The sequence below is a fragment of the Oncorhynchus tshawytscha genome, linkage group LG09 (genome assembly GCF_018296145.1).
Source record: "Oncorhynchus tshawytscha isolate Ot180627B linkage group LG09, Otsh_v2.0, whole genome shotgun sequence".
NCBI lineage: Eukaryota > Metazoa > Chordata > Actinopteri > Salmoniformes > Salmonidae > Oncorhynchus > Oncorhynchus tshawytscha.
The window spans coordinates 59,353,164-59,378,007 of NC_056437.1; the positions used below are offsets into that span (position 1 = coordinate 59,353,164).

Consider the following 24,844-nt stretch of genomic DNA (forward strand, 5'->3'; position numbering starts at 1 on the left):
CTTCACTCGCTCTGAGCCTTGGGGTGGTTGTTTCCCTTCCTCTGCATGGGTAACGCTTCGATGTGGTGGCTGTTGTCGTGTTGCTGGTTCGAGGCCAGGGAGGAGCGAGGAGAGGGACGGAAGCTATATACTGTTACACTCGCTATACTAAAGTGCCTATAAGAACATCCAATAGTCAAAGGTTAATGAAATACAAATGGTTTTGAGGGAAATAGTCCTATAATAACTACAACCTAAAACTTCTTACCTGGGAATATTGAAGACCCATGTTAAAAGGAACCACCAGCTTTCATATGTTCTCATGTTCTGAGCAAGGAACTGAAACGTTAGCTTTCTTACATAGCACATATTGCACTTTTACGTTCTTCTCCAACACTTTGTTTTTGAATTATTTAAACCAAATCGAACATGTTTCATTATCTACTTGAGGCTAAATTGATTTTATTGATGTATTATATTAAGTTAAAATAAGTGTTCATTCAGTATTGTTGTAATTGTCATTATTACAAATACATTTTTCATTTATTTTTAAATTGGCCGATTAATCGATATCGGCTTTTTTTGGTCCTCCATTAATCGGTATCGGTATCTGCGTTGAAAAATCATAATCGGTCAACCTCTAATTCAGGGTAACATTAAGCAGTTCGCTTCTTTTACATAACTGGAAGGATTTAGCTATGTACAGCCATTTTCCATCTAGGTAGTTGATCATCCAGAAGTTGCTAGTTATACATTTAGTTATATGACTGTCATATTGAGGTGTCTAGTTATAAGTTAACTCTGATCAATCAAATGGATAGGTCTAAGCAATTATGGTCATTCCAACTGCCCTTAACTTGGTGTCTTTGCTAGACAGACACACAGACAAAGAGAGAGTAGGGAGAAATAAAGGGAGAGAATGAAAGAGAGGTGGGAAAAGAGTGAAAGATGGAGAGAAAGTCAGTTGTGCAAAATGACTTAGACTTGAGTACTACAACAACTCTTGTCTTCAAACTTGTTAGGCAATCACATGTACCTACGGGGGAAGGGTGGCCAGCCACACAGGTGGGTGATTTTCACTGAGGAGAAGGAACCCATGCTGACCGAGATGCATGTTGGCCATTTCTGAGTGAAGCGCATGATTGCCAAAATCAACATACACTTTTTTTTGCAAGGGATTGTCAATGATGTGGACAGCTGGGCATGTGTAATAACAGTTTGTTCATCGATCACATTCTATTATATCTCAAATTTGTTATGATTTCAATGAATGTCATATCAGAGAGAACACAATGTTTCAATTTGTCACCTTCTGCTTAAGTGAGTACCAGTCTAGCCTGATGGCGACCGATTACTTTACCAAGTTGGTGGAGGCAATACCCATGAAGGTCTGTCAAGGAAGAGAATGTACTTAACTCTACATTCCCTTCTGTAACCCATTTAAAAAGGCTGCTTGGAACCCAAAATGTATTTTCTTGTGTATGATACCCATCAAGGACCAGACTGGCGAGGCCACCTCCAAGGCGATGATGTCTTCAACACCCATGGTTCTCCTGAGGTCATCTTGCGCGACCGAGGTCGGGTACTCTGGAACAAGGTACGGATGTTATAGGTTATATTCTGTCACCAATGGTTTGTTGTAGTTTTTTTTTTTTTTTTACAATTCGATTTTGTTTTTCCCATGGTACATAACCAGACATTTCGATATATTCCATTGTCAGTAGATATCCCTTTCCTACCCCCTCCTCCAGGTTTGGATGAACGGACCAACTACACCCTCGAGACTGCCATGGGCAAGGCCTTGACGGGTTCCTAGGAATGGTGGCAGAACAACCTGAAGGTAATTATCTTTGCACCCAACGTTAGCGTCCAGGCCTCCAGAGTACTCAACCTTTTGCCTACTGTACGGACGGGATCCGCAGCTGTTTACTGAGGTAAACAATGCATTTGCATATAAAAGTATTGCCTATACTGTAGTATAAAAAAATGTGTGATTGACTTAGTGTTTTTCTATTGCTTTTTGTATAACGTACTTTTGAGATCACTGATACTCCACCTGATGTGGTGGAAGCTGTCGAACCAGATCAGAACTCCTTCAAGGACCACCTTCAGGCACGGACTGAGAAGGATGTGGAGGTTTTTGACCAGGTCAAAATTATTGTCCGCTGTTAATTTATTTTCTGGCCTTCCAAGAGCTATATAAGAGATGCATTTGTAATAATATGAAATATAATTGTATTTATTTCTATTATCAGTCAAGGCGAGACTGAACATGGACAAGGCATATGAGAAAAAGGAGAGCCACCGGAGGAGAATCAAGGGGACCAAGTGCTTCGACATCCGGGCAAATGACTTGGCTTGGAAGAAGGACGAAAGGAAGGCGAGACCTGCGAAAGCTTGGTGCTCTTTCGCTCCTAGCTGGGCTCACCATCCGTTAAGGTGAATATAACATTTCAGATGATAACTATTTCCAATTGCCTACTCGTGGTGGGTGGCATCACCATGCTGTCAGCAGTACCAAAACTGGCCCAGTGGTTTCTCCAAATAGTAAATCTCAAGGTTAACCACTGGATCACACTAAGTAACCACCACTTCCAGGTATGTATCGTTAAGGTGTAGGACCCCAGTGGTCATGACACCACCCTGGAGTTTCTCACAACTCATCTCTCTGTCTTTTCCAGGGACAATCCCTTATCAACCCCACTGACATCAAAAATGAGACAGGTATCCTTTCTTTTCTGTCTGCCGTTAACATTATTGCATGTCTAATCAAACATATAGTCAACCACAAGGGGGTACTAATGAGCTATATATATATTTTTTTTATCATAATAGAGGACTAATATTTTTTCAGTGTAGATAAGGCAATGCCTGTTTTAAAATGAAAACATGCCAGCCAGACAAGCCAGTGTATGAATCAAATGTATTTACATATGAATAGGGTGGAAATTAGCTGACTTTGGGTGGGGAAAAGTCAGGATCCTAGTCATGGCTTTTGTTTGTCAAATCCTGATTAAATATATATATATTTTTTAAATGTTTTATTTAACCTTTTATTTAAATGTCTATCAAATCTGTAAGCAATTGTGGCCTAAATCAATGACAAACAGCTGAAATGTCCAGGATCTGTGATCAAAACAGGCTGGGGTGTTTTTGGTTCCGTTTAGTCTAAGGATATGCAGTAAGAATGCAACTGCACTGAATTGAATAGTCTGATTCAATGGGATTCTCCTGAATAAGAAATGTTTTTATCTGTTAAGCTGTTTTGTCTATGTTGATTTTCAAGAGCTTCTGTATCATATTTTCTATTTGTATGGCAAACATGATAGCTGTTTTGACATTGTTTTATTAGGTCATCGAGCTTGTTGCTAGTGATGTAGTCCTCAATGGTACGATCCCTCTTGTGAACAGCACCATGGTGTGGTCCCAAACTGCTTTAGTAAAAAGTGAATCCAATGCCTGTCTTCCTGTTATTTTCCAAAGATTAGACTTCCTGCAACCTACTTTAATAACTATACTGAACAAAAATATAAATGCAACAAGTGTTACCCCATGTTTCATGAGCTGAAATACAAGATCCCATGTGATGTTCCATAGCACACAAAAAAACATGTTCTTCTCCAATTTTGTGCACAAATCTGTTTACATCCTTGTTAGTGAGCATTGCTCCGTTGCCAAGGTAATCCGTCCACCTGACAGATGTGGCATAACAAGAAGCTGATTATACAGCATGATCATTACACAGGTGCACCTTGTGCTGGAGACAATAATAGACCACTCTGAAATGTGCAGTTTTGTAACACAACACAATGCCACAGAAGTTGAGGGAGCGTGCAATTGGCATGCTGACTGCAGGAATGTCCACCAGAGCTGTTGCCAGAAAATTAAATGTTCATTTCTCTACTATAAGCCGCCTCCAGTGTTGTTTTAGAGAATTTGGCAGTGCATCCAACCGCAGACCATGTGTCCACACCAGCCCAGGACCTCCACATCCGGCTTCTTCACCTGTGTGATTATCTGAGACGAGCCACCCAGACAGCTGATGAAACTGAGGAGTATTTCTGTCTGTAATGAAGACCTTTTGTGGGGAAAAGGGTGGGCCTGGGAGGTGGGTGGGCCTATTCCCTCCCAGACCCACCCATGACTGCACCCCTGCACAATCATGTAAAACCCATTGATTATGGCATCATTTTTTAAATTTAAATTGACTGATTTCCTTATGAACTGTGACTCAGTAAAATTGTTGCATGTTGTGTTTATATTTTTGTTCAGTATAGAAGGATGACGCGAGGTCCAGGGATAAATAAGCTTTGCACACCATGTACAGTTTTCTCTTTTATATGATTGTCACTATTTAAATGTCTAAAGGAGCCTGGTGTGCGAAGCAATGTGATGTGCCAACTACGATCTATCCTCACATATGTCTTTTAAAATGATGCCCGGCGTGTAAGCTTAGTACGTCCTAGGATGATGTTTCCAACTGAATTCTTTCCATAACCTCCAATCAGAACAAGTTTTGTGTCTTTTATGATGACATCTGACAGAGAAATAGCATCATTAATGGACAGAATACAGAATCCAAAGATCCCTTAGTTATATGAATAAAGCTCTGACAAAATCAGTAGATACTCACCCTCATCTGTGGTTAAGATGCCTTCAAGCAAAGGAATTGTTTCCCTCAGTGGAGGCTGCTGAGGGGAGGACGGCTCATAATAATGTCTGGAATGGAGTGAATGGAATGGGATCAAACACATGGAAATAGATTCCTTAGTTATATGATTTAGTATAAATCTCTCCAACAGAATCAGTAGATCCTCAGAAGATACTCACCCGCCTCCCCAGTTGCAGCGATGGGACAAGCCTGTAACTACAAATTGGATATCACGAAATTAGGGAGAGAAAGGTGTAAAAATTAATTAACTATGAAGATACCATCATCTGTGGTTAAGATGCCTTCGAGCAAAGGAATTTTTTCACTCAATGGAGGCTGCTGAGGGGAGGACGGCTCATAATAATGTCTGGAATGGAGTGAATGGAATGGCATTAAGATACCAGTCCACTGACTCTGCTCTAGCCATTATTATAAGCCCGTTCTCCCCAGTTAAGGTGCCACCAACCTCTTGTGGTTTCACTATCTACAATTGAAAGGATATACAGAAGTTTTGTAAGATAAAGTGTAAAGATGAAATTCATATTGAATAAACTACAATACCTGCTACATATTTTAGTTGTGTTAAGTTTTATCAAATACTTTTCTGGTATTTATTGCAGTAAACACAGTGTATGGTTGGTTTAACTGATACAGTACATGTCATCTTTCTATAATAACAAAATGGATTGGCTATATTTGATCTCATAAATGTTTTTGTAATAATCGGCATCATTGCAATAGAAGTCAGATCTAGTTTAAGTAGAAGCAAAGTGTCACCGGCCTGATGTGCATCTTGAAAGTCCAATATTGTGAAAACTTGACTGCTGACATGCAAAACATTTTGGACTGTAACAACACTGGACTTGATGTAAAAAAAATACCAACATTTCGTTTTTGAGTGGATTTAACCATTTAAGGTGAATGCTCTAACTGTATCCCATGCTGATTAAGAGTTTCTGATTAAATTACTCAAATATAAATAGCTCCAGGATTTATTGCGGATTGCAGATAATTATCTCTTTACAATTAACAATGACACATACTGGCCCTCTGTACACTCAAGTTTTACAACTGATGTAGCACATATTTGACACAAATGTTATGATAAAGTAGAACAGATATTTTGGAGTAGTTTGTCTGCACAGAAATGTCTGCATTTATTTTTTTTCTATAGCTCATTTTCCAACTGGGTTCGGGGGACCATTGTTTGGGAATTGTGTAAATCACAGAAATAGAATGTCATTATTTATGTTGGATGTGCATAGATTTTAGAGAAATCCATCTTTCTTGCTGAATGTTGGACTTATATGGCAGAGGTTTTCCTTATGAGCCTTTCTCCTGGGATTCTTATTGCGCTTATTTATATCATTCATAACTATATTTTCTTTCACAAAATTGCGTCAAACTATTGCTAAGTAAATAAAATCGACAAAAACAACACAGACTTCAAAGTGGAGTCTTTCTATCATCTCAATGTGTTCACAAAGAAGCAGAACAACACACTCACCTTGTCACACGGAAGCCATCATCTCCAAATCACAGACGAGGAGCTCATTATGTTTTAAGCATTGTGATGAAGTATCCCACTCTCTAATCTCTAATCTACATTTGTGTCTTTGTCGCAGCAACGTCAGGTTATGGTTTTCTGACTTTAAAAAAAGGAACAGAAGGACACGCGCACAGTTATAGGCACACACGTACAAAGTACACACACACACACACACACACACTTCTCCCCAATCACATGACTTCATATCAACCCCTACACTTTGTGGTTTCTATCATCATGAACACCAAAAGTGCATGTAAAGCATTTTCACACTCACCTCACTTCGCCTCTGATCATAAATCTATGCGCTATGATAAATGACTTTGTTGTTTTAATTTGTAGACAATTGTTTTATAAGTAGAAGTAGTGTACTATTAATTTTCTTTAATTTGATATCATTGTTTTCTTGAACAGAGTGCACTCTGCATGTACAGTGCATTCGGAAAGTATTCAGACCCCTAGACCTTTACCACATTTTTTTACATTGCAGCCTTATTCTAAAATGGATTAAATAAGTGTTTCCCTCATCAATCTACACACCATACGCCATAATGACAAAACAGAAATACCTTATTTACATAGGTATTCAGACCCTTTGCTATGAGACTCGACATTGAGCTCAGGTGCATCCTGTTTCCATGAGATGTTTCTACAACTTGATTGGAGTCCACCTGTGGTAAATTCAATCGATTGGACATGATTTGTAAAAGGCACACACCTATCTATATAAGGTCCAACAGTTGACAGTGCATGTCAGAGCAAAACCCAAGCCATGAGGTCGAAGGAATTGTCCGTAGAGCTCAGAGACAGGATTATGTCGAGGCACAGATCTACCCAAATATTTCTGCAGCATTGAAGGTCCCCAAGAACACAGTGGCCTCCATCATTCTAAAATGGAAGAAGTTTGGAACCACCAAGACTCTTCCTAGAGCTGGCCGCCCTGCCAAACTGTTCAAATAAACCTACCATTAAAATGATAGACTTATCATTTCTTTGTCAGTGGGCAAACATACAAAATCAGCAGGGGATCAAATACTTTTTTCCCTCACTGTACACTTAGGGTTGGAGCCATTAAAACTCGCTTTTCAACCACTACACAAATTTCTTGTTAACAAACTATAATTTTGGCAAGTCGGTTAGGACATCTACTTTGTGCATGGCACAAGTAATTTTTCCAACAATGGTTTACAGACAGATTATTTCACTTAGAATTCACTGTATCATAATTCCAGTGGGTCAGAAGTTTACATACACTAAGTTGACTGTGCCTTTAAACAGCTTGGAAAATTCCAGAAAATTATGTCATGGCTTTAGAAGCTTCTGATAGGCCAATTGACATCGTTTGAGTCAATTGGAGGTGTACCTGTGGATGTATTTCAAGGCCGACCTTCAAACTCAGTGCCTCTTTGCTTGACATCATGGGAAAATCCAAAGAAGTCAGCCAAGACCTCAGAAAAAAATTGTAGACCTGCACAAGTCTGGTTCATCCTTGGGAGCAATTTCCAAATGCCTGAAGATACCACGTTCATCTGTAAAACAATAGCACGCAAGTATAAACACCATGGAACCATGAACTGTTTGGCCATAATGACCATTGTTATGTTTGGAGGAAAAAGGGGGAGGCTTGCAAGCCGAAGAACACCATCCCAACCGTGAAGCACGGGGGTGGAAGCATCATGTTGTGGGGGTGCTTTGCTGCAGGAGGGACTGGTGTACTTCACAAAATAGATGTCAACGTGAGGAAGGAAAATTATGTGGATATATTGAAGCAACATCTCAAGACATCAGTCAGGAAGTTAAAGCTTGGTCTCAAATGTGTCTTCCAAATGGACAATGACCCCAAGCATACTTCCATAGTTGTGGAAAAATGGCTTAAGGACAACAAAGTCAAGGTATTGGAGTGGCCATCACAAAACCCTGACCTCAATCCCATATAACATTTCTGGGCAGAACTGAAAAAGAGTGTGGGAGCAAGGAGGCTTACAAACCTGGCTCAGTTACACCAGCTCTGTCAGGAGGAATGGGCCAAAATTCACCCAACTTATTGTGGGAAGCTTGTGGAAGGCTACCCGAAACATTTGACCCAAGTAAAACAATTTAAAGGCAATGCTACCAAATACTAATTGAGTGTATGTAAACTTCTGACCTACTGGGAATGTGATGAAAGAAGTAAACGCTGAAATAAATAATTCTCTCTACTATTATTCTGACATTTCAGATTCTTAAAGTAAAGTGGGGATCCTAACTGATTTAAGACAGGGAATTTTTACTCGGATTAAATGTCAGGAATTGTGAAAAACTGAGTTTAAATGTATTTGGCTAAGGTGTATGTAGACTTCCGACTTCAACTGTATGATTCAGAGACAGTTGTATGATGCTGTGCTCCTTGTGTTAGTAAGTAACTACACTTTCAATTTGAGCCTCTTACTTTCATCATGCTCTATGTCCTACATATAAAAGAAATACTCTTGTATTTCTGGCTCATTTTCATGGTTTATGGTTTTATAGATTTAAGTCTGGCAAAATAGAGATTGTGGTATGATATCAGGTATTATCATGCTGGCCTTTGCTGGACACGCATTTGAACTGTTGAACAGAGTTGGTCTCAGCGTGTAAAAGAGGATACTGTTCTTAAATAGTTTTGGTAAAATAATAGCTTGAAACATTTCATGTTTACACAGGCAGCTCAGTTCTGATCTTTTGACACTTATTTAGTATATCTGATACATATCTGATCTTTTCCCAATGTGTAAACAGAAAGAAAACACATGGAATCTGGTCTTTTGAGTTCTGATTCATACCACATACATGTTTGTACATGTAGTATATATTTTTGGCACATGACCTGCCACCACCAAGACTACCACACCAAATTTGGATAGGAACAGGGAAAGAAAATGAGCATTGCATCTGCGTGCTATTTCAGAGAATACGTCAGTGTGAATGCGCTGATCTGATATGGGTGTCAGAACAGTACAGGGGGAAAAAATTGTACATGAAGTAAAAACCTTAGGATGGCTGTGTAAACACAGCCTATGAAAGAAACCCCTAGACTTGTGCGGAGGTGAACGAAGCACAGACGTGCTCATGTCACTTACTCACTCATCCCTGTCGCGCATAGGGCAAGGTCCACAACTTCAACCTTCGAACTGGGTGCTCGAAGAACTATAATTTTGACAGCATGCATGTAGGCCGATAAGATCTTTTGAAATCAAATATTGAACGTATCCTATCTGGACATTTCAAAACCAAAGTATATTGCCATAAAAACACAATAATTGATAACATGCAATCATAGTCATGTTCATCTTTTTAATTTGGGTTACTTAAGTATTTCTCTTGCAAAGAAGTCAAAACAGAAAAGAAAAGGAAACAGGGATATTTAACTTTTCATCAATTTCAATAAATGTTGCATCTTGTGGTTAGAAAATGTTTGCATCTCTTGTAAAGATAGATTGAACCATGTATTAGGCCTAACATTCAAGCCCAATCACTAATCTGTTGGTAGCTGGGCTGTATTAGCTATGATGTAGTTGTGTTTTCCTTGTATAGAAATGAAAACAAATACATTGAACTACACCAAATGTTGCATAGTTTAAAAAAATATTGCCTCTTTTGTGAAATGACATGATCCATCCAAGAGGAAGTAGAAGAAGAAGAAAAAATGAATATCTTAATTGTTGCTTGCTGGGCTGTAAATAGGCTGTCTAGCTGTGCTCTAGATGTCTTGTATAGCTGTGCCATCTCCCTTGTGCTGCTCAGGGCTTGACGGTCAGCTGGGTCTGACCGTACACCTGCCTGAGTGCAGCACAGTCCAGACTGGCCATCAGCTTGGTGGGTCCCTCCCTTCGCGGGGTAAAACTCTCTGTCCAATTCAGGGACGAGCCAGCCAGGATCAGACTGGAATACACACATATACACACATGAGTATACACACACACACACACACACACACACACACACACACACACACACACACACACACACACACACACACACACACACACACACACACACACACACACACACACATATACACACATGAGTACACACACACACACACACACACACACACACACACACACATATACACACATGAGTACACACACACACACACACACACACATATACACACATGAGTACACACACACACACACACACACACACATGAGTACACACACACACACACACACACACACACACACACACACACACACACACACACATATACACACATGAGTACACACACACACACACACACACACATATACACACATGAGTACACACACACACACACACACACACACACACACACACACACACACACACACACACACACACACACACACACACACACACACACATACATACAGGTATCACTCTGCTCACCTGTAATGTTTATACTTGGGTGGCATGACTCCTGGCCCCTCCACGCGAATGTACACATCCTCCAGGTTGAACTTGAACGGGTTGGTGAACTCCACAGTCACAAACATCTCCTCACTTACCTTAGCCAGACCAGACACCTACAGAGAGGGGATGAGAGTTAGTCCTGATCCTGTCTGTGAAGACCCAGCAAGGATCGATAAACTGAGCATATTTGGAAAATACTTTGCACTCTATACCAGTCTATTCGGTCTTCAATGTGGTACGGAGGGCTGCACTGAAACTTGGTTATATTTCCTCGCAGTCCAAAATTAGCCCAAAATAGTCCACTATGAATTTTTCAGTGCTCCCTGACTGTCTAGCTTTCATTTAGCTGATTATTAGCAACGCTGAACACAGTCAAGATATTATATGAATGCAGGTCCATTATAATATCTACAATTTCGATTTGGTTTTTGTCATTTTAAAGTATATTGAGTTCGCCCCCCCCAACACCACCACCCACCCCAAAACAAAACATAACAAATGTGCCGGATTGGACCCCTTGCGGGGGGGGGACGTATGTTTGACACCCCTGCTCTATAGAGTACAACTTGATTTGTTTCAGGCTGTGTGCATATTACCACTCCTAAAAAAAAACATGACCTCTGACCTGGACAGAGAGTTTGGGGTTGTGAAGAGTGACGACCCTCATGGCGGTGACAATCTGACCCGTCTCCTTGACCTTCCCAGTGGCAATGAAGTGGAGGTTGGCCTGCTCCACCAGCTTTCTCATGTAGTCCTGGGAACGCACCTGGATCACCTTCTTCTCAGCTGTGGACACACAGAGATGACTTTCTTAGGATATGCTTTGTCTCCTTGAGTTTTACTTTCATTTGCATGTATTTTGTCGGGTCTTGCTTTAGAAATATTGGAGAGCAACTGGCTTGCCACTAGTAACTAGAATATTGATCTTACAAGAACCCACCAACCAACACACACCACCCCTCCTCCCCCACCTGCCCACCTTTCATGGGATCCAATGTCACTTTAGGGGTCTTGAAGAGGAACTCAGAGCTGGTGACTCCTGTGTAATACACCACGTTGCCACTGACATACATCTCCCCGGTGCGAGCCTGGCCACTCTTGTTGTTGAACTCCAGCTTCAGCTCGAAGTCATCGCCCACCCTCACCTCGATCAGGGGCATGTTCAGCTCCACGTCAGCCTCTGGAAGGGTGACCTTCTCACGCTGACAACCATACTCCTCTGCCTTCTCCAGAACCGTGCGCTCCTCCGGGCTACCTGTGGATGTGGGAGACCACAGACGACAGGGAATGATTATATGGTTTGTTTCAGAAGTAGTCCCCATTCAGAATCTGGGTTTTTCGAGTGGTCGTACCTTGTTCACATAGAGACAAAACCCTTCTTTTAACATTTAAATCAAATCAAATGTTATTTGTCACATGCGCCGAATACAACAGATGTAGTAGAGCTCACAGTGAAATGCTTACTTACAAGCCCTTAATCAACAATGCAGATTTAATGCAGTTTAAATTCACATGTAAATTTGAGTTATAGATCTGTCTTTCTCACTGAAAGCAAGTCCAAGAAATGTTAGATTTGTTCTGCGCAGTATTTATCTGCTACTCGTGCTTAAGTTTCATCTGTGTGTGGTTTACTTTCAGTTTTGTACACCAGCTTCAAACAGCTGAAAATGCCGCTCTTTAGATGGTACAATGACTCTCTGCATGATACTTGCTTGTTTTGTCACGTACACTGAAATTAGGCGAAACTATTAGAATTTTAGCCAGCAGGAAATGGTGGAGTGATTTCTGCATAGGTAATTTTTAATCTGTGTCTGGGAAAGTGTCCCTTTAGGCTTTTTGCTCAGCGACGCTCCCTCCTCCCTCCTCTCTTACCTTCGGGGAACTTGTACTGGTCAGTGATGTCACGCCGGGTGTCCTGGCCGGGAGCTTTGGTCACCACCATCCTACCAACATGGCTGCTGTTGACTTTGACCGGCTCCAGGGTTCCGTCTCGGGGGTTCCGCGAGTAGAACACCACATCACTGTTCACCTATAAGGGAAAAAAATGGGACACATTCATCATGTAAAATTCCAGTAACTATCTATTGATATGTTTAGTCATATATAAGTCATATATACTAGTAATACCAAAACACATGTGCTGGTACCGTATGTTCACGACTACAATTGAGCTCACTGATTCAAACTGATGCAAACAAAAATGGACTATCTTGGAAAGTGACCAATAAGGGGTTGTAACATTTTGTATACCGTCCTGTATAGTTGGTGTTTTGCGCCACTAGGATGGCTCATTGTTGTCGTATTTACCTCAGCAAACACGAAAGGTGCGTCGAACGGGAAGCAGATCTGGCCATGTTTGATGGCCTGGACAGACGCAGGGCCACACCTGTACATCCCTGGATACAATGAAAGACACATTAGGACTTAGTAATATCCCAAATAATTATATAATATAGTAACTACACAGCATGTACATTTCATAACATGGTTATGTAAAAAATTATAACATAGTCAGTTAAATTGTGTGTTTGTGTGTGTGTTTGTGTGTGTGTTTCTGTGTGTGTGTGTTTGTTTCGGCGTATGTGTGTGTTTCTGTGTCTGTGTGCGTGTTGCTGCGTATGTGTGCACGTGTGTGAGCGCTTGTGCATGTTTCTACAGTATATGTGTGTGTGTGTGTGTGCGTGCGTGCGTACATGCTTGTGTGTATGAACACCTCACCATCACTGGTCTCTTGGGGCGTAGCATCCACAGCCTGCCAGCCCCCAAACCCTTGAGGAAGGTCTGGCCTGCTCATGTAGCACTCGTTCCAGCAATGGTAGTTCCTACGGCAACACATCCATTCCATTATTTGACATTACCATAAAGCATTCGAAATGCAGTCTCTCCACTCATGAATTGTATTTTTAAATGCTCAAATCAAATCAAATCAAATCAGAAAGTGATTTGTCTGTCACTGGAACAATTGTACCAGATAGAGTCCTTGGTGCGTTGCTTGTCAATTCTGCCGTTCTCATCCAGGATGATGTCAGTTTTCAGGTTGCCATCATTGTCGTGGGAAGAGAAGAAGTTGGTGACAACCCTGGCGGGGATCCCCAGACAGCGCAAGACTGCCGAGGGGGAAGGAAAGAAACTGTATCATCAGCAAGAACAAAAAAATGTTCAGACTTTTTGGGGGAATTCTGCACATCAAATAGTAGGAAATTAATTTGAGTGATTAATTATGAAATCCTCCCAAATATTTCACTCATTATCATTGTAAAAATCCAAAAACTTTGCCTAAATGATTTTTGGGAGATCCTTAGTTAAACATTTCTGGAATCATTAAAGATTTCAGAAAAAAATAGAATTTTCTGAAAGTTTGGGAAATATTGTAGCCTTATGCAGGTCTCACAGGTGTTAAAGACGGCAGCGTAGACCCAGCACTGGGCATAGCAGACGGGCATCTTGCTGCTGGAGTAGTTGAGGAGGATCTCAGTACTTCCAGTCCAGGAGGTGGGTGCCACTCCGTAGGTGTAGTCACCACTCCAGCTCCCCACCAGCACCCCGTCGTCGTCACGAGAGTTCAGCTGGGAGAGAGAGGCAAACATACGGTTGGCTGCATCCAAAATGGCACCCTATTTCCTTTACAGTGCACTTCTTTTGAAAAGAGCCTTATGGGCCCTGGTCAAAAGTAGTGCATTATATAGGGAATACACTGGTCAAAAGTAATGCATCATATAGGGAATACCCGGGACAAAAGTAGTGCATTATATAGGAAATACCTTGGTTAAAAGTAATGCATTATATAGGGAATACCCTGGTCAAAAGTAATGCATTATATAGGGAATACCCGGGACAAAAGTAGTGCATTATATAGGAAATACCTTGGTTAAAAGTAATGCATTATATATGGAATACCTTGGTCAAAGGTAATGCATTATATGTGAAATAGAGTGCCATTTTGGATGCAAATAGCCTGTTACAAGCTTATGAGTTGTAAGTACAATTCTCTCTTCTGTACAAATGAAGAAGAGGGCACGACAAAACCTATTCCCCCTTAGGAGACTGAAAAGATTAGGCATGGGTCCTCAGATCCTCAAATGGTTCTACAGCTGCACCATCGAGAGCATGGTTGCATCACTGCCTGGTTTGGCAACTGCTCTGCCTCCGACCGCAAGGCACTACAGAGGGTAGTGTGAACAGCCCTGTACATCACTGGGGCCAAGCTTCCTGCCATCCAGGACCTCTATACCAGGCAGTGTCAGAGAAAGGCCCTAAAAATGGTCAAAGACTCCAGCCACCCTAGTCATAGACTGTTCTCTCTGTTACCGCACGGCAAGCGGTACCAGAGCGCCAGACTACTTGCAATGCCTCCCCCCACCCCCTCTCTTCCTCTTTTACACCGCTGCTACTCTCTGTTGTTATCATCTATGCATAGTCACTTTAGTAACTCTACCTACATGTACATATTACCTCGACTAACCGCTGCCCCCGCACATTGACTCTATACCAGTACCCCCCATATATAGTCTCGCTATTGATATTTTACTGCTGCTCTTTAATTACTTGTGACTTTTTCTTATTGTTATCCATATTTTTTTAACTGCATTGTTGGTTAGGGGCTTGAAAGTAAGCATTTCACTGTAAGGTCTGCATTTGTTGTATCTGACACATGTGACTAATACAATGTGATTTGATTTGAAACGTGTCTTCTGGCAAGGAGTCTTTTCTCAAGCCTCCATGGAGTTTCCCTCCCCCCTATAAATCTACTGTATGAAACGGTTGCACTGTAAGAACGTTGCGATCTTAACGGGTTCTCTGTATGGACCGGTGGTAACCCCGTAACTCTCACCATGGCTGAGGCCTTCCGGGCTACTTTGATGGGGTCCCCCCTGTTGGTGATGGGCATGGCAGCTTTATCCATGATGAACAGACACGCATCCAGCACCCCGTAGTCAAACTGCAACAAGCAAAGTTCAGTTAAGTGTGCACTGAACTTCTTTGATGATCACAGAGAGAATCAGACGGTGTCTTAAAGCCAAAACAAAAAGGTGACAGACAGGTAATGTGTATGGACCTAGAAACAACCGTCCTGCTATTTGACGTATAATGACTTACATGCACAGTAGTTACAAATGAATTCTGCATGGGGCAGATAGCGTATCACCACACCAAAAACCAATCATTGCGTAGCTAGTAGTGGTGCACTGGGTCTCTCTGTACCTGGCCAAAGTTCCAGGGCCGCTCGGACACGTCGTCAAACGCCCCGTGGTAGATGACCCCCACCTCGTTGAGAACACACTCCTCCCTCTCATTGCCGTCATCCAGGAACACAGAATCAGCTGGTGGAAGGAAGCCAGAACAATAGAATGGAATCTATTATCGGAATGTAGATGAATAGACGAATGAGATTAATAGAGCTAAATCAATCAATCAATCAGCACAAACAACTGTTGTGGGAACAGGCTAGTGTGATTGCTGTCATCAGTGAATGTCACAGACCTGCCGCCCAGGGGTTGAACAGGATATAGACGTCTCGACTCTCGTCCTGCCTTGTCCTGCGGATTCCGTATGGCGTCACCACCGCCACGTACGTGCGCCACTTTCCCACAATGCAGTCGGGCGCTGGGGTGATCCCCACCGTGACCACGTTGTCTGCGCTCTCCACCACCCGGCCTGCCCACGGGCTCTGGCGGTCACTGGCCACAGACACAGGGATGTAGGTGCCCTTACTAAACTGGGGACTGCCCCCTGGTGGATAGGAGGAACAGGGGAATGACATGTCAGGGCAGGGGTATACCTAGCTCTGGTCTTTGGCTCCAGGGTGAAGTTTCTTCTAGGTACAGATCTAGGATCAACTTCCCATCCCCCAAACCTAACCTTCACCATTAGTGGAGAAAATGTAAAGCAGACCAAAGATCAGGGTCTAGGGGCAACTTCACCCTACACCAAGCCTTACTAACACCCTGGACTAGAGCTATGGTAGAGCTATGGTAGACCTAACCACTGATACAGGGAAGAAAGATAAATACCTGCACATATTCTTCCTTAGTTTTATCATGTTTCAAGTGGCGGTTATAATTAAGTGCGGGGAACATTCAATGAAAAAAGATACAATGAATGTTCCCGCACTTAATGTAACCGTCACTTGACATAATAAAACTATATTTTTTCATTCCTTTACCTTTGGTACCCTGCATCTGGATGCAAGTTTCTAGATGTACGTACAGTAAACTACTTCTTAACCAGTAACCACTGATACAGAGTTAGACCTTTTTTTTTTAGCTTAGGAAACTTTTTTTAGGTGTTTCATTTTTATCTCACCGATGACGAACTCCACAGCGAACTGGTCGTCGGAGGGCTTGTAGGGACGGTCGAAGGTCACCTTCAGCTGGAACTCCTGTCCCCTGCGAACGATGAGGTTGTCAGTGGCATACAGGTGGGTGGTGTGCTGCCGCTTATTGATCTCGTCTGGCTTCCGCAGCATGTTCACGTCCCAGATGTCCAAGAACTCTGATAGGATAGTAGGAAGAGAACAAGGAAGAGAGAGATGAGGAGAGAGGAATATAAAAGGGAAGAAAGAGAGATGCAGACTTGTCATCGTAACTTGGGCCCTGATATTTTTCCATGTGACCTTGAGCAGTTATTCCAATACACCTCTGTTTCAGCAAAAAAAAGCTGAGGGATGGGCCTGGAGAAATGTACCGTCTCTCAAATTCATAGACAGAGCTATGGATGCAGAGGTAGGTCCTAAAAATGGTCAAAGGCTCCAGCCACCCAAGTCATAGACTGTTATCTCTGCTACCGCACAGCAAGCCGTACCGGGGCACCAAGTCTGGGACCAAAAGGCTTCTAAACAGCTTCTACCCCCAAGCCAATAGACTCCTGAACATCTAGTCAAATGGCCAACCAGACTGTTTGCATTGACCCTCCCCCTCCCCTCCCTCACCCCCTCTCACCCCCTCTCATGCCCTCTTTACACCACTGCTACTCTCTGTTGTCATCTATGCATAGTCACATTAATAACTACATGTACATACTACCTCACATAACCGGTGCCCCTGCACATTGACTCTGTATCAGTACCCCCCTGTATATAGTCCCTGTATATTGTCATTTCACTGCTGCTCTTTAATGACTTGTTACTTTTATCTCTAATTCTTATCTGTATTTTCTTGAAACTGCATTGTTGGTTAGGTGCACATAAGTAAGCATTTCACAGCATTTCACTACACCTTCTCATCTTAGGGTAGACAGACAGCTTTGTCTGTAGATTGTGGTGGCGTATAGTAAAAATGATGAACTGTAGTCGAAGATCAACAACGTGGTTGTTGTTGGTTGTTCTTTTTGGGAAACTCGCTACAAGATATTATTTAGATGGCTATGACTGTCACACTCTGATCTGTTTCACCTGTTTTGTGCTTGTATCCACCCCCCTCCAGGTGTCGCTCATCTGCCCCATTATCTCCTGTGTATTTATACCTGTGTTCTCTGTTTGTCTGTTTCCAGTTTGTCTTGTCTCGTCACGCCTACCAGCATTTTTCCCGTATTCCTGTTTTCGCTCTAGTCCCTGTTTTCTATTTTTCCCGGTTTTGACCATTATGCCTGCCCTGACCCTGAGCCTTCCTGCCATTCTGTGCCTTTCGGACTCTGCTCTGGATTACTGACCTCTGCCTGCCCTTGACCTGTCGTTTGCCTGCCCCCTGATTTTGTAATAAACTTTTTTTTACTTTGAACTTTACTTTGAATTACCTATCACGAGGGGACAAGCTGAAGTCGCTTCCAGTCTGTTAGAGGTTCTATATTCCAGTCAGTCCATTCTTATTCAGAACCCTGCCTTGTGTTTCTAGGCCTGCCTTGTGTTTCTAGGCCTGCCTTGTGTTCTAGCGAGATAATGCTGAGGAAAGGAGAACAGTGACGAGGCTGGTAGACTCAGGATGTGTCTGAAGGCGTGCGTTAAGATAACTCTGAACGGAATGCCATTCATTTGTCAGCCAGCCTCCTAAATCTACAGGAAACGTGTCGTTGTAGGGTCTCTTATCGTTTGTGACCAAGGCACATACTGACTCACAAACCAACACTCTGACATACAAACACACTTCTGTCTCTCTCTGTCGCACACCACACACACACTCAAACACACACACACACACGTGCACCCCCACTCAACACACACACACACACACATACACAGGCTCCTTCTCCTCCTCACCCTGGAGTGGAGGGGGTCCTCGGGGCATCAGGCCGAAGGGCTCGAACTCAGGCACCTTCTCCCCATCTGCATTGGAGGTGGCGATGGGGGCGGCACTGCGTCCGCGGTGTGACACCTGGGGTTGTGGCTTGGCGGCGGGCTCTGAGTCAGACATGGTACCAGCACTGAAACGTCACCTTACGGGCCTGGGACACAGACAAATGGACGAACAGAGAGAGACAGAGACAGAGAGTCAAACAGACAAGCAGACAATTCCTAGGTATGGTATCATATCACATGACGACTCCATTCATATTCAGCTAGCCCTTGGGGAGGACACTCCCAGTTGTGCTGCAGATGCTAAGAGATGAACTGTTCCCACAAACCACCTGTTTCCCATTGAGGTAGGGCAGCAATAGCGAACTTGAGTACTGACCTGGATGAGGTGCACGTAAACTTTAACACAAACCACATGTCAAAACAATTATATATATTACATTTGACATTTCCGTCATTTAGCTGACGCTCGTATCCAGAGCGACTTTACAATTAGTGCATTCATCTTAAGTTGGCTAGGTGAGACAACACACATCACAATCGTATCAAGTACGTTTTCCCTCAACAAAGTACTTATCAGCGAAGTCCGTGCTAGTAGGCCTTTGGGAACCACTTCTATGTGTGTATTAGTGTGCATTATTGTAGTGACTAGGTCAGAAAACAGAGGTTTGAAATGCTCAGTGGTTTCACCGAGGAGAGCCTGTGCTTATTTTTTCTTTCATTGTTTATTTCCGTGCTGTATAAAGAGGAGCCTGCTGAGGGTGTGATTCCAGAAAAGCAGTTGGCAAGGTCAGACATTTTGGGGTGTTTGGTTGTTTGTTTTGGCATGTTGTGTTATTCTCCGTCCCTTGTGGTCAGTGTGTCACCCGCCTGTGCCGTTAATCTTAAAAATTAGAGAGGGAAAACGGGTCGTAAAATGACAAGGGAAACTTTAGTGTCAGTGTGTGGGGGACACAACCATGTCATCAGATTCCTTTGCTTAGAATCAATGTGTATTTATTTGTTGTTGTAATATTTATAATTTTCACAACGAGTAGTGTACCAGTAAAATTATGCCAGTATCTGAGGTAAAACTAACAAATTACCTTGCAGATTTACAATTAGTTAGGTAATAATATACATTAACAAACTATAAGTAAGTCCAAACTTAGCGGTCCATAAAATGACAAGCTATTAGACCCCATCATATAGTACAAGCAGTGGTGCAACATTACTAATAGTGGGTTAAATGTAAATAAAAATCTCGAGACATGCCGTAAGTCAATAACGCAGCACTGAAAAAGGAATTACCTCAACCAACCATCCCCTGGGGGTCTCTTCTTTTAAAGCCTATTTTATTTGAGGTTAGGATAGAGGGGGGGTTTAATGGAAATGATTATGTAAGTATGGTAATGCTGTTTTAGTCATTAAATACACAATGGTAGTTTTAATGAAAATGTAAGTATGGCACAATATACGTCATGCAGCTTTGTGGCACAAACAACTATTTAAGAATTTAGTTATGTAATGGGCGTGTGCTGTGCTGTGCTGGTCGAGGAGACAGGTTTGGGGTGTGGGATGGTCTCCTGCCAGTGTTGGAAAGGTGAGTCATGGACCTGCACAGTGAAAGCACTGTTTCACCGTGGCACACACACACACACACCAGGCACACACACACGCACACAAACATGTGTGCACGCACGCTCACATCGTGCCGTCACCCCCTTCAGCTGAACATTAGCTGGTCAATGCTGATTGTGGAGAAACAACATCACCACAGGTTTTTATCAATGTTTTCTGGGACAGTGCTGTGCTTTTTTGTGGTGGAAATGCTGCAAGTTATTACTATTTTTAGCTATTAGTCAATGGATGATGCCATATAATACTGTTTGTATAGGGTAACATGTTCATAGGGCAAAATAAATGATTGTGCAAAGTGCAAAAAATACCGCAAACCTTATTATAATATACAGAAATCCTCCCTGTATGATGCAATTTGCATCATATGATGCAAAACACAGCATCGTACGATGCAAAATGCATCACACAGGGACGATTTCTGTATTTTGAAAGTTATATATCTTGAAATCTCGATTGCTGATGAGCAAAATATTTTGGCACTATGTCAACAATGTACTAATGAAACAAATACCAAAAGATAGTTTTTGGGTGGAGTTTTCCTTTAATTCGATTTTTTTTCTTGAACAATGTGTGTTACAAAGAGGTGACTATTTAAATAGCGTTTCGTAAACGGAGCAATGTGTCAATTGTGTTCTCTTTATGACGCACATTGTTGAAGAGTATGTTCTAATTTCGTCATGCTACCAGATCATAATTAGGTTTTTAGTATTTTTTTGCACTTTGCACAGTGCTCCTACGCGACGGAAATGTCCCCCATATACACAGTTTTATGTAGTGTGTACTTAGACATGGAAGCATTGTGCAAAGAACAAATGTGACTCCTGAAAGATAAAAATGATCCATAGTTTAACAGCATTTTACAACAACATGTGGATGTAAAGGAAAAGAAAAAACAGAAGCAAATACCCCTGATTCTGAACCAGATTACATGATGTGGAATAAAGAACCATTCAAACCAGCACTCAGTTCTCACTCTGGTACTGTAACATTAGCTTCCATTTAGGACTCTCATTAGCCCACAGCCCCCCCTCCACCCCACCCCATAATAAACTCTGCTTTTACCAGCATTTGGACGTTTCCTAGAGGAAAAAAAGGTGTACTATTATACAGCAAAACGACAAAGAGTACTGCAACTGAATTTAGAGTACTGCAAATGAATTTAGAGTACTGCAACTGAATTTAGAGTACTGCAACTGATGCATTCTATGAGGCATCGCATTACTTTTCATCAAAGCATTGTCAAATACATGCAGTATCAAAAAAAAAATAGATTGGAGACAGTAAACATTGCTTGACCAGTGACCACTGAAGAGTAAACTCACCTCTGTAGAAGTTGAAGAAGCTGCAGTTGTCTGATAGAGTCGATCCTCAGGGGCTGAGTGTCTGTCTCTCTCACACACAAAGACAGGCTGCTGCTGGGGTCCCTCTGAATCCATTTATATACAGGAAAGGGAAGGGCCCTCTCCATGGCAGAGATAGGCCGTGTCTATGTGTGTGTGTGTGTGTGTGTGTGTGTGTGTGTGTGTGTGTGTGTGTGTGTGTATTTGCAAGCGAGTCAGCCCCAGGGTGAGTGGTTGCTGGGATGGGCTTGTGAGTGTGTGTGTGTCAAATCAAATCAAATTGTATTGGCCACATACACATGGTTAGCAGATGTTATTGCGAGTGTAGCGAAATGCTTGTGCAAAGTTTCCTAAGGACTAGAAGCGAGGTGTGTGTGTGTGTGTGTGTGTGTGTGTGTGTGTGTGTGTGTGTGTGTGTGTGTGTGTGTGTGTGTGTGTGTGTGTGTGAGAACCAGTCCCAGCATTAGTTGTAGGAGGGGTTGAGGTTGGGAAGGACAGGATTAGGCCCTCGGGTGGCGGTTTGGCCAACTTGAGAAAAGGGTGGGGAATTGTCATCTCTGTTTGCCAGACAGTGAAAGACAGGCCAGCACTGGGGACCAGCCATGCTGAGTCACAATCTGTGTGAATGTCTCTCTAAAGATTTGTTTTGATACTACTAGAGATCAAATTGAACAACGTAAACCGAACACACTTTTACACTGTAGCCTCCGAATACACAATTGCTACATTATCTTGTCAGTGGTAATGGGTCACAGTGTTCTTCAGGAAATAGACAACAGACAGTCTTTAAGATAAATACAGTTTTATCACAAATTCGCACTAGTTGATTTTGTTTATGAGTGACAAATCAAAGATTTCAATTTTGGCAGCTCAAAACTACAGTCTGAACTACTATTACTAAACATGTTATGCTTATTGTGTTGTGCAGTATGTGTGTTATAAACTAGCATGATGACATTGGTATGTAAACATACACTACAATATAGGAGGCGTATATGTTATGTGTCAAATCTATGTATATTATAATAAATAAATAAATAAACAGCTCTCCAAAACCAAAAACAACAGTCTGGTTGTCTTAGCCCCACTAGTGACGCCAGTGGCAAATATGAATCATAGCAGTGAGCTAAGCTAACGATGGTGTGCTGCTGTGCTGTCTGGAACTGAGCTAGGAGAACAAACTGTACCCTATCGTGACAGCCAGGACCACAACAGAACCAAGGTGCAAAGAAAAGTCTGTGAAACCCAATGTAAATGCTTATAGTGTGGACACTATACATAATTACTTTTGAATGTGTATGTATACTTACCTGCAGTATAGTAGTATCACTATTCATATATGCATTGCCGTTGTCATTGGCATTGACCAGAGTTACCACAGACATGTTAGCTGCAACCTATGAAAGCCAGGACCACAACTGAACCAAGGTGTAAAAAAAAGAAGTCTGTGAAGCCCAACAGATGTGCGAGAAAGCAGACCAAGCAGTGGCGTCATGCCTATTGGAACAAAGACGTTTCAATAGGCAGAGAATGGGGATCCTGCATGTGCATGACCCTTCAATTTAATTCCATTTTTAAGAAAATTGTCTGTAAGATAGTTTCTCAATTTCAGTATTGCGCATCCACCTCAAGTTGATGATGTTGTCAAGAAAAAACATGATGACAAAATCCATTTTATGCTTGTTTTAATAAAGTAATTTACATGACCATGAAAGTTTTATAAACTCTTGATAACAATAAATGAAGATACTGACAATTTACAAAGGCATTTTCCATAAAGAAGAATTTAAACATCAGATCACAATAGGTCTTATTTACAGAATGTTTTAGGTCGTCAGGATTATTACTTGTCCCCATAATTGACGGTAAACCATTTACAAACAGAGCAATAAAACAGTTGAAATCAAGGACAATGACCAAACAGGACAATGACCCAAAACAAACCTCCAGGCTGTGTAAGGGCTATTTAACCAAGAAGGAGAATGATGGAGTGCTGCATCAGATGACCTAGTCTCTACAATCATCCGACCTCAACCCAATTGAGATGGTTTGGGATGAGTTGGACCACAGAGTAAAGGAAAAGCAGCAAACAAGTGCTCAGCATATGTCGGAATTCTTTCAAGACTGTTGGAAAAGCATTCCAGGTGACTACCTCATGAAGCTGGTTGAGAGAATGCCAAGAATGTGCAAAGCTGTCATCAAGGCGAAGGTTGGCTACTTTGAAGAATCTCAAATATATAATATATTTTGATTTGTTTAACAGTTTTTTTATAACTACATGATTCCATATATGCTATTTCATAGTTTTGATGGCTTCCTTATTATTCTACAATGTGGAAAATAGTACAAATAAAGAAAAACCCTGGAATGAGTAGGTGTGTCCATACTTTGACTGGTACTGTAAATTTATAGATATACCAGTCCAATATATAAATGCCTTTGCCTGCTTCACATACTATATCCAGTGCCTTCAGAAAGTATTCATAGCCCTTGACTTTTTCCACATTTTGTTTTTGAATTTAAAATTACATTTAGATTTCGTGTCACTGATCTACGCACAATACCCTATAATGTCAAAGCAAAATTATGTTTTTAGATATTTTTTACAAATTAATAAAAAATGAAAAGCTGAAATGTGTTGAGTAAATAACTTCAGGAGTATAAATATGCATACCAAGTCAGAGAATAAGTTACACGGACTAACTATGTGCGCAAAATGGTGTTTAACATGGTTTTTGAATCACTACGACATCTCTGTACCCCACACAAACAATTATCTGTAAGGTTCCTCAGTTGAGCAGTGAATTTCAAGCATATATTCAACCACAAAGACCAAGGAGGTTTTCCAATGCCTCGCAAAGAAGGGCACCCATTGGTAGATGGGTCAAATTGAAAAAAGCAGACATTAAATATCGCCTTGAGCATGGTGAAGTTATGACAGTTTTTCTCAGTCGCTTTGGTGCATTTCTTAGATCAAAAGTGCAATTCTTGATACTACTTGTACAAATTCCAAATCATCTAGTCACTTGTGCACATCATTAAAGCAATTTCTTATTCCTTTGAAC

At 41.7% G+C, this 24,844-nt stretch overlaps 1 protein-coding gene and 1 long non-coding RNA gene across 2 annotated transcripts; both read right to left on the reverse strand.

Annotated features, from left to right (window-relative positions):
- Positions 1-542: 542 nt before the first annotated feature.
- Positions 543-6,663, reverse strand: LOC121847179. Its single transcript, XR_006084123.1, has 4 exons — positions 6,138-6,663; positions 4,810-4,846; positions 4,613-4,698; positions 543-1,566 (listed from the first exon to the last, which is right to left on the reverse strand). It is a non-coding gene; the product is annotated as an uncharacterized LOC121847179 (long non-coding RNA).
- Positions 6,664-9,477: 2,814 nt separating this feature from the next.
- Positions 9,478-21,886, reverse strand: LOC112214606 (coagulation factor XIII A chain-like). Its single transcript, XM_042327143.1, has 15 exons — positions 21,762-21,886; positions 18,784-18,968; positions 16,896-17,084; positions 16,074-16,322; positions 15,795-15,913; positions 15,424-15,531; positions 13,984-14,158; positions 13,561-13,699; positions 13,311-13,414; positions 12,900-12,988; positions 12,465-12,621; positions 11,572-11,847; positions 11,218-11,378; positions 10,569-10,705; positions 9,478-10,079 (listed from the first exon to the last, which is right to left on the reverse strand). Exons 2-15 carry the CDS (start codon positions 18,935-18,937, stop codon positions 9,938-9,940), a joined length of 2,199 nt encoding a protein of 732 aa, XP_042183077.1. The 5' UTR covers positions 18,938-18,968; positions 21,762-21,886; the 3' UTR covers positions 9,478-9,937.
- Positions 21,887-24,844: the final 2,958 nt, after the last annotated feature.